The sequence below is a fragment of the Halyomorpha halys genome, unplaced genomic scaffold, assembly GCF_000696795.3.
Source record: "Halyomorpha halys isolate HHAL.00 unplaced genomic scaffold, Hhal_1.1 Scaffold3605.1, whole genome shotgun sequence".
Taxonomy (NCBI): domain Eukaryota; kingdom Metazoa; phylum Arthropoda; class Insecta; order Hemiptera; family Pentatomidae; genus Halyomorpha; species Halyomorpha halys.
The window spans coordinates 1-11,349 of record NW_027111991.1 but is presented as its reverse complement, the minus strand read 5'-3'; the positions used below and the strand labels follow the sequence as shown (position 1 = coordinate 11,349).

General features: G+C 30.2%; 1 protein-coding gene across 1 annotated transcript; it reads left to right on the top strand.

The window, feature by feature from the left end:
• Positions 1-4,322: 4,322 nt before the first annotated feature.
• LOC106691847 (uncharacterized) lies at positions 4,323-9,867 on the top strand (the record flags this gene model as incomplete). Its single annotated transcript, XM_014437745.2, is given in 4 exon segments — positions 4,323-4,412; positions 5,615-5,821; positions 8,045-8,241; positions 9,768-9,867. Coding segments are annotated over 3 exon segments (418 nt in total), but the record flags the coding sequence as incomplete, so codon positions are not given.
• Between the last annotated feature and the right edge of the window lie 1,482 nt (positions 9,868-11,349).

The following is an 11,349-nucleotide window of genomic DNA, read 5'->3' as shown; positions in this document are numbered from 1 at the left end:
GTACGTCCCATACAACATTTTTATGAAATGTTGCTTTTTAAAAAGCTATATCTCGAAAACTATTTAACGGAAATAACTCTATTAGGGCTCATATTTTAGAAAATTTACTCTTCTTTAAATGGCGTTCTCTTAGGTTTTCTTGTGTTGTTCCTACTTTTTAAGATATAGAGCTCCGAATGAAAAATTTATTTTTTTTAACGTTTTGAGATAGCTACCATTTTTTATTCCCCCTACCTATACTTGGCAGACTCATCAATTTTGACTAGTAATTGTACGTAGTTTTCATTACAGTAATAAAATATTGGGGTAAAATAACTGTTTTTTTTTCTCCTCTTGGGCTCTTGTACTATTATTGAGGAAGTAAGAGTCCCCTGTGTCAGAAGAAAAATCAGTTCATGTGTAAAGTAAACTATGAGCCATCACAAGTCTCGGTATCAGTAGCTATCAATGTAAACTTCCTATTTCTATTGGTCTAGTAACGATGATTTATTTTGCAACATTATTTCCTCTCCAAAATGACGCACGAAATTCGGAGTATCCCTCTTCGTTTCTGTAAACAGTTGTCGTACAAGGTCGTTATGTATGAGTTTTAGAAACGAATGAGGAAAAAATTTAGATGAATCATCATCGTCATGAAAATTACTAGACCCGGAAAATCGTATATGTAGTTAGATGTGTAAAATGGCAGGGAAAATTCTAAGATTGAATTTACTTATCTTAAATGTACGATCTCTAAGTTATGAGACTGCCTTACAGTAACCTTTAATAATATTCCTCCTACTCCTGTTGAACAGATCCGCTACCTTGGACTATTTCTGGATAAACGACTAACTTTGAATCCTCACACAAGACAGGAAACTGTACGTCGATTCCAACTATTACAACACTTATAGACAAAGAGTCTAAACTTCTAATCCATTATAAAAGACTGATCTACTTGACTGTAATAAGGCCTATCTGAACATACGGAGTTGAGCTTTGGGGCTCCACTAAACCATCGAATTCATCTCGTATCCAATCCTTAATGCTCCCTACTTTGCCACAAATCAAGTTATCCATAAAGACCTTTCACATGTAACCGACCTAGCCCAAACCAGATATCAATCCTTCCATAATAAATTCCCTAACCACCCAAACTCTCCAGTTTCTCTACATGCCTGCATCATACCATTATGATTTACTATATGTATTATTGTGTACAGTTGTAAATGTCAATTAATAAATAATAAAAAAAAAATAAAATAAAAAACGTAATAATATCTTTGTAAAATATCTTTGTAACATGTCCATGCAAAACAAAACCATAACCTTTTCTTTTGTTAGATGTATCTCAATTTATTCAAAACAGCGGCCTGTTCTATATTGCCAAATGTCTTATTTCGTTTCTGAAATTACCGATTCAATTGGTTTCTTCTATTTATTTATTAGTTTCTTATATATTTACCAAAAAGCAATAAGTATTATTTTCTATTTCTTAATTAAATCCACGTCGATTCTGACTATGACAGCACTTACAAGTCAAACGGTCTCAAATTCCAATCATTACAAAAGGCTGATCTACATGACTGTAATAAGGCCTTTCTGGACATACGGAGTTGAGCTTTGGGGCTCCACTAAACCATCCAATTCCTCTCGTATCCAATCCTTACAATCCAAAATCCTACATAAAACCCCCAATGCTCATTACTTTATCACCAAAAATAAACTTATTTAATTAATTAAATAAAATTAGCTTTAGCAGTTTATTTTTTATTAAATAAAGTACAAACATATTACTTATGTAATATTCCAGTATCACGCCAAGCTGAAGTGGCTCTATACATCCTTCCGATGCCAGTATTTCCTAGACTCCTTTTTATTCCAAGCAATTAGTACTCAACGCCCTTCCTATATCCTAGAAAACCTACAATTCAAATTCTCCTCCAGGTCCCGTTTATCTGACGATCTACCCTCAACCTCACCGAACTGCTGCGTTTGGCACATAGTTTTTTACCCGAGGAGCGTATCTCTGGAACTCCATTCCCTCTAACATACGTCATATACCAACCCTTTCCTCGTTTAAATCCCTTATATTTCACTACCTTTTGCTTCACCAATTTGACCCATTATTATAATAGTACAGATATTTTGTAATTAACCTTTTTTTTTTTTTTACTTAGTCAGTTAGTTTTTTAATGAATCTATTTTTTTCTCTCTTTGTATATAAGTTACAATTAAATGTGGCCACACTGTTTTATGGCCAATAAATGTTATAATTTTTTTTTTTTTATAATTTCTTTATTGATATTTACAACTGTATACATATATACACATCAAGTAAATTTGCTGTAAGTGATATTATGACATGATAAAAACATGTGGAGAATCTACCCATTGATAGAACTCAAAAAACATTTTTAAAGTAGATCTCGAGGCCATCTTCTTTTCAGATGCCTAGGAGGATTATTAGGTGGTGGAGGGGAAGCCAGGTTAGAAACGAGTTGGTTTGGGTGGTTGGGAAGTTTATTATGGAAGGATTGGTATCTGGTTCTGGCCAAATCGGCAACATTTGGGAACATTGAGGTCCTGATGGATGATTTGATTTATGACAAAGTAAGGAGCATTAAGGATTTTACGAACGATTTTGGACTGTGAGGATTGGATTCGAGAGGAATTAGATGGTTTTGTGGAGCCCCGTAGCTCAACTCGTATGTTCAAATAGGCCTTATAATAGTCATGTAGATCAGTCTTTTGTTGGAAGTTTAGACCGTTTGTCTAGTAAATGTTGTAATAGTCGGAATCGACGAGCAGTTTCCTGTCTTTTCAGTCTTGTATGAGGATTCCATGTCAGTCGTTTGTCCAGATTTAGTCCTAAGTAACGGATCTCTTCAACAGGAATAAGTGGGGTATTATTAAAAGATACTGTAGGGCAAGACGAAGGGTAAATGAGATTTGGTGGGATTTATTGGAATTTATTTTAATCCTCCAGTTTTGGCACCATTCTTTGATGGTGGTGATGTGGGATTGGGATACAATGGAAGGATCATTATTCACTGACAATAGGCATGTGTCATCGGCATAAGTGGTGAGAATGGTGTTAGGATGGGTTGGGATGTCAGCTGTAAAAACTGTATAAAGGATAGGACCAAGGATACTACTCTGAGGTACATTATAAAATTAAAATTGCCTTTGTAATTGTTCTAAAGGGACCAAGTTCCAGAATAATAGACTATTTTTCATTTCATATATTTATGGAGAAATTATTTTTCTAGATAATTAAATCAAAAAGTTTCTGATAAAACGACCTTACAGAACGAAGGTTCATTTTATATGCTAGGTAGTATTATTTATATCAATTTTTGTTCATATATCACCAAATTTGCCGATATTTATCTTTTTTATAATGAAAATCGAGTAAATTGAATGTAATAGCCGACAAAAGTCTAAAAAAAAACAAAGTGTGAATACCGACATTTGTTAGTTTATTGATTTACCGTTTTTTACAAGTCTTGGATTTGCGCCAAGTGACAAATGTGTAGATTCAGAATGAAAATATAGGTCTGCTATTTTGAAAAATCTTACATATAAGTACAATATATCCCCAGGGAATGTTGCATGAAAAAGTAGGACTATTTTCTCTTGACTGCTGGTTAAGGAAAATCCTTCCCAGAGAGCCTTGATTCTAGTTCCCTTCAGTGATTTACCCCATCCCTAAATTAATTAATTAAATCTAATATATATTCATGGTCGTAACCAGTGAGGGGCAGTTCCCCCCTAGAAGTCCCTAGAAGTGACAAAAATTATTAATTAAGTGAAAAAATTATTTTTTTCAATCAAATACTATTATAATAGTTAATAAAGCACTGCAAAATAATATATAATTTCCTTACAGTTGTGGTTTCATTCTCCTTTTCCATGCTCAAATGTAACAACCTGATTGATTATGGCTTTCCTCCCCCTGGCCCCCCCCCCTCAGTTTTAATACTGGGTCCTTGTCTAGTCTCGTTTAATAAACCTAAACGTGAAATATCTCTTCTATCCGATTTTTGCATTAAAAAACTACTGTGCATTCCTAACACTCTTAGTTATGAAGCAAATCAAACTGTCATTGCCAGTCTTAGAACATCTATTTAATAGACTTTGACAAAAACAGGTAGCATAAAAAATTTCTTACTCACTATTTCTTAACTTGTCTCTATTTATTACTTCCACTAAATTGTCCCTAGTGAATGTGATATAAATTCCTACTCATTAATATATAGAAATGAAATCATATAGTATATTTTTACTTTGAATTTTATCAATTCTTGGAAATTGAAAAATATCAATCATTTAAATATTTTTTTTTAGGAAGGTAAAACAAGATGCTGAAACCAAATTAACAGAAAAGAGGTTCTCAGCTGCACTTGACATCGTTGCCTACCTCAAAGAAAGTAAGTAAACCTATTATTAATGTAAAAGAATAATTATTTTTTTTATTGAATTTTACAACTGTATGAAAAAATCCAGTAAGTAAATGTTTCATAACACATGATCTTGGGAAGAAACCACCCAATGGTGGTACTTAATCGTTGCTTTAAATTACAAGATAATGTGGCCATCTTTTTTTCCGACACCTCAGAGGATTATCAGGGATTTTTAAGGATGAGGGGTTAAGAACTAATGGGTTTGAATGGATTAGGGTTTTGGAATAAAACGAGGTATATCTATTTTGGGCAAAATCTGCAAAATTGAGTCCTTGCAGGTTTTGTACCTGAGGATGGCTTGTTAGGTCAAAATTTTGTGAACTCATTAAAACATTTGTGGTGAAGTATTAACAACTATTACCAGCCTTCCAGTTTAATTAACCAATAAATGAAAAAAATATTTTTTTCTGATAAAGGAAATGTGTATATTTTTAAAGCTTTTGGGAAATAATTCTTATAATTACTTCATTACATACCTAATATTCCCTTATCAGTGTTTCGGAAATACCGCATCTTCAGTGTGTATTTTTAAATACCGCTAGTCCAAGAATCAGAAAGATGGAGAAGAAGACATTACCAAAAAAGTACATAACATCTCTGTCAATAAGTGTAAGTTCACTTTTTTTTTTTTGTCATTATATGGGACTGCCACAGGAATAAAAGTCGACCCTCCAGGCCAGATTTAAACTGGTGCTGCTGTAGTAATGAGGCAGTTAGAGTTGATGCTCCTAATCCTTGGCCTACAAGTAAGAATTAGACCCAAAATAAGATGGCAGGATAGTTTGAGCAATGAACTACAAAAGTTGGGAATGAATATGGCAGAAGCTATAATACAGTAGTAAAAACTTCTAGAGTAGGTAAGGGCATCTATAAGTTGTCTGTCGTGCTATTAAAGAAGAAGATATTAAATTAAAATAATAATATGTTATATTAATAAGGTTCACTGTGTTTGAAATATCATAAAATATAAAAAAAATGTTGGTATTATTACTAATTATTATTAGTATCAATTTAATCAAATTTTACTAAACCTGTATGAACCATTCAACTATATCTCCATCATTAAAATTATTGTGGAGATATAATTCTTGACTTTTTATATGTTAAGGATTATTCTCTTAAAGTATTATTGATTATTAAACCTGATTAATTAATCATTGGTATTGCAGATCATCATGAAGTTGGGATATTCCGCTATCCCGGACGGGAAGTGATAAGAAAACAGATTCTGAGACTCTTACAGAGGGGAGACAGGATGGGCCTCGGAGCGCTGCTGAGGCCTGGGGTCGAGATGGAGAGCTCTGCTGCTTTCTGTTCCTTCTTACAGAACCTCAAGGATCCTTTGATACCGTGCAGGGTACAACAGCTCATTTCAGGTATGGAACATTCATACCTTGAACTTAATTTTATCAATTAATTAAAAATTAAACAAACCAAAAGGTACAGTCTCTTACTTGATAATAGAATCCTGGGCTGATATAATTTAAGTTTTGTATTACAATTTAGACTTTTTCCATAGGAATGGACAACCAGGTCTTGATTGATGTGTCAAAAAAATGTAAAACCCAACTCGTACTCCTTCGATCTACTGACTTATTACTATCGGAGTTTTGAACCTTATCCTGAATATCTTCTGCTTTACTGAGGACTCTTAGTCTTCCACATGTGGGAGGGATATGTTCTTCATTCCTACTCGTAATCCATCAAGCACTTTGCAGTTTTCCACATTATTTTTTCCAATGCCAAGTTGAGTAGCATCAGGAAAGGCAGTCTCCTCAGCAAAGTCCTGACTTCTCTTTAAATGTTTCAGTCATCTTTCTCTGAAACAGCACTCTACTTTGGGAATCATAATATATAATATAATGTAAGCCCTTTTCAATTGCATTACATACACAGTTTCTATTGAAGGCCGCTTTCAATGAAGTCAATCCCGCTTCCCATCTTATTCAATGTGCTCTTACCTTGTTGAAATCCAGCTTGGTACTCGCCTAACACTTTCTTATAGGAGTTCATTCCTTTTAAGCATTTTATACATAGATCTTATACATAACCAGAAATAGTGCTATATCTCTGTTATTGTCACACTGAAACATAGATCCTTTCTTTAGTATTGGACAAATTAAGGGAAGAAAAGATAACCTAGAGCTGTATTATACCTCTCAGGTACCTTTTCTTCCCTTCGAATGAGTTGAGGCACTGTTGTTACTAGGTGGTCTTCACCTTCCTTGAACTTATATAATTATTTATTTATATATCTGTACCTTGATAAAAGAAGGGCCAATGCTCATTTTATTTATTTTTAGAAAAGGTTATTTCAGTGCTTTTTGGCCATTTTTTATTTTATTGTAGATTTGACATTGGCCCTTTGAAAAAAGTATCTAGCATAAAATCTAGTAAGATTAGAACATTTTCCTTAATTTCATTTATAACTCCTACGTTTTAAAATTAACAAATGTTATAAATAAAAAATTGGTTAAAATATTCAGACACTGGCCTTTCTTTTACCACGGTACAGATATATAAAGGCAATGTAAAACTCTTCACTCATTGGATATCTTGAAGTTTCTAGGTCTTCAATGCCTACCATTGATATTTCATTATTACCAATGTACATATTATAATATCCTCTTTTTTGATAAATATTTATTTTTTTATACATTAATAGTTTTATTTTATGTATCAACGTTTAATATTGTTTATTTGTTTTATAAAATCAAAAAGCATTATTCAGAATTTATGGAGACCAAAAAAAACTTTTTTCAAATATTTCAAAATGGAGGCATATGTCATTCCGAGGTCTGTTGACTTACTGCTATGTTGAGTTGGTAGATTGAAGTTTTTTTAACTTTTGTTGTTTTTCTACCACGATTATTGTACAAATTAATCCAAGATGAAAAGAAGATAATAAAAATTATCAATGAAGTATTTACATCATGAATCATCGCAATTGAATTAATGTGGTTGTGCTACAATAGATGTTTTACATTGACTGTCGAGTGTTGGTAACAGATAATGAAAGACACTTTTTTGTTTGGATGGTGGGAGAGAGGACGTCTTCTGGAAGCAGGTGGTGCTGACTTACCTTTATCTACTGTCATTGGTAGATATTTAGAACGAAGACCTCAAGAATCATCAGTCATCCAAGAAGATTATATAATTAGTTAGTTTTGATCGACATAGAATTTAATTATATTTGTAAAAGTAGCTAATAATGCTTTTAAGTGTCATTGTGTTCTGTTTGTCTAGAAAACCCACCCTGGGATAAGAGTCAATAATGTTTAATAATTTAAAATAAAATTCTCATATCTATTTAATATTTAATTTATTTATTTAAACCTTGTAATCATCAAAGCTATATTTTAGATCTGAAAATAATAAAAACATTTAAAATTCCTTGAAGAAGTTTGTCGGGGGGTGCGGTCAGCAAAGAACAACATAAATAAACAAAACCATATTTATTTATTTTATGCCGACGTTTCGACCTGAGTTTCAGGTCTTCATCAGGGGTTTCATTATTTAAAATTCCTAATAATTAATTTAATAAATATGGAATATTACAATATTTTAATCATTATTTTTTTCACATTTTTTTAATCTAGCCGACAACCAAGTTCCTGATGACGTAGTTGCAATTGATGCTCTTGGTCTCATCTACCAGGAACTTTCAGGAATCCACTTAAAATTAGTGATTCAAACTCTGGAACTGTTCAGGCTGATAAATCAAAACAGCAGTAGGAATGAATTGGCCAGTATCAGCCTTGCGGTAGTTCTACTACCTATTTTGATGGACATCAAGGTATGTCAATATACCAATAAATCAGGACCCCTTATTTTTTGTAAAATAATAAATTCCGTTTATTTTTTATTACATTTACAACATTTTGAAGTTTGAACATTATTCTGTTTTTCCTTCATCATTACCACTTATCTTGATGAATTTTTTAAGATGCTGTAACAGTTCCGCCATATTATTAGTCTGGGTGGTTCAAATAGTACAATTCTTTTTATTTTATACCAATTTTTTGCCCAATTTTGCATGGTTTAATTAGAGCTCTTGTCTAGCAAATATACGAAAGACATAAAACAGAGACTTTTTTTTTTTTTTTGGGAAGGGTGAGTTTCCATTCCATGAGACACCTATAAATTAAATGTCATCCAGCCCAGGTCAGATTTAAACCGCTGCCACCACAGACACGAGGTTCCTAAGGTGACAATTGAACCTTACTTTCTTAAAATTGATTATTTTTAACCCCTTTATCCACTTACCCCTTCAATTATAACTCTTGTTTATTTTGACAAAATAAAAAAACTGACCTGGTCTGGTTGAAAGTTTTAAATAATTTTTTTTAATCTTTGTTTAGTTAGTTATTAATCTCTATTAGTATTTAAAATTATCACTAAAACATAATTAATTAAATATTAAATACTATTAGTTATTTACTGTTTTAAATGATAGTATTTATATTCTCTAAAAATTAAATTAAATATCATATAAGCAGCTAAATAGTCAGGTTGATCTTGAAGTATTTTAATTCTAATTCCATGAAGATTTTTTGTTGTTTATCTCAAAATGGATAATCTTGAGTTATACCTATTAGTCATGGATAATCTTGAGTTATATCCAAGATTATCCATAAAATAAAAATCTTGGATTATACCTGTTGGTTATGGATAATCTTGAGTTATACCTATTGGTTATAGATAATCTTGAGCTATACCTATTAATTATGTATAATTTTGAATTATACCTATTAGTCGTGGATAATCTTGAGTTATATTTATTAGTTATAGCTTTAAAAAAATTTTTTTTTAATCTTTGTTCATTTTGTGATTGATCTCTATTAGTATTCCTTATTTTACTATTTTTTATTTTTTTGTGGATTCTCAACGCCTATTTATATGATTGAGCACTTCTAATCCTTGACACAAAATTATCACTAAAACATAATTTATTAAATATTAGGTACTATTAACCACATACTAGTTTAAATATTTTTCGTTGTTTATCTCAAAATGGATAATCTTGAGTTATGTATAGTATATAGTTATATACCTGTTAGTTACAGATAATCATCAGTTAATAGAATTATTTGATGAATAATTTATAACTGAAATATATACAATTCATTTAAGATATTATTCTATATTATCCAAAAACTTAAAGAAATTAAATTCAACTAATATTTATTGTAGGATAAAAAAAACAAAACATAAAATTTGAAACTAATTATATTTTAAAGTAATTTTTTTTAGTTTGGTATGAATACTCGAGTAAATTTTCTTCTTTTTATCATTTACCAATTGAATCGCCTTTGGTTTCAGCAGACATGGACCAAAAGGTGGAAAGATGTAGCCCTCATACTCCATGAAATGATCCTTCAATCAGACAGCTGGAAACCTATCATGTTCAACGCAAAGAGAGGTAACTAAAATAAAAATTTTTATTCCAAATATAATAAATGATCAGTCCTAAATTAATGATAATATTATCATTTAAGTTATTCTAAATAAATCTGAAAATAGCCAAGATATCATCAACAAATACCATAAATATTTTATGTAGGAATGAATGTATTTAAGATGTTATTTTACTTTAATATTACATCATTATTCTTATTTTTCTAAATATTATTTTGTTATCATTTAATATATATCTCTGTAAATATGGTGAGAATGAGTTCTCTTATCTCTATTATTAATTTATGAAAGTATATAACAATAATAATTATTTATTACAAATTATGAATTTTTTTTTTTATGCATGTATTTTGAGTGCTTATGAAAATTTTAATTGAATATCATTGTGTGCACGATAATATTGGATTTTTATGTATTTATCTATATTGTTTCTATATTTAAATTTTTTATTATTTATAGTGTTGAATATAATTTTATCTTATATTTCATGAAGAAAAAAAAATAGTTTTGTTGATATAAGAGAGAAAATAAAAAAATTGAAAATAATGAAAAACAAATTTTAAAGAATAATAAAAAATGAAATATACAAGGTGTTTCAGGGTTAAGTGGCCAACCCTGAAACACCCTGTATTAAAGGAAAAAGAACAAATAAATAAATAAAAAATAAATAAATAAAATTTAAAAAATCATTTATTACTAACATATAATTAAAAATTTTATGCTATGACAATATATAGTCATAAATCTAAAAAAAAACACTCAACATACATGCATGAAAAAAAAATAATACTTGTATTATAATAAATAATTAAATGATAATGACAATAATCATATAACATATATAGTCATAGTATAAAAATTTAAATTATACGTTAGTGATGAATGATTTTTTTATTTTTATTTTTCTACACTAATACAACTCTTTTTTTTTTTTGTTTTCCTTCATTTTCATCATCTTTTTTTCACGAAATATAACATAAAATTATAATCGACAGTTTAAATAGTTAACATTTTAAATATACAAACAAAAATAAAAATCCAGCATTGTCATACACACAATTATATATATATATATATTTATAGGTCTTAAAACAATTTTTTTTTTACTAATTGCAATTATACTGTGTATGAAGCAACCCAATGTAGTTGGGCAGCATGACATGTTCAATAATGTCTCTCTCTCTCTCTCTCTCTCTCTCTCTCTCTCTCTCTCCCTCTCTCCCTCTCCCTCCCCTAGTGAATTTTTTCAATAAATTAAAAATTTAATTTATAGTTCTAAGAACTTCCAGTATTTTTACTTTGAAGTATATCATTGTTAAGACAAATGAAATTAAATATTAATTATTACCATTCTGAAATAGTCAGTATTATTTTGAGAATATAGGTGGATGTTATTTGCATATCTCAGGTTCTGTATTAATTTATTTACTTACTTCTGCTAGATTGTCATATTTTTAACATAATCAAAAAGGAACATGTGTCCAGC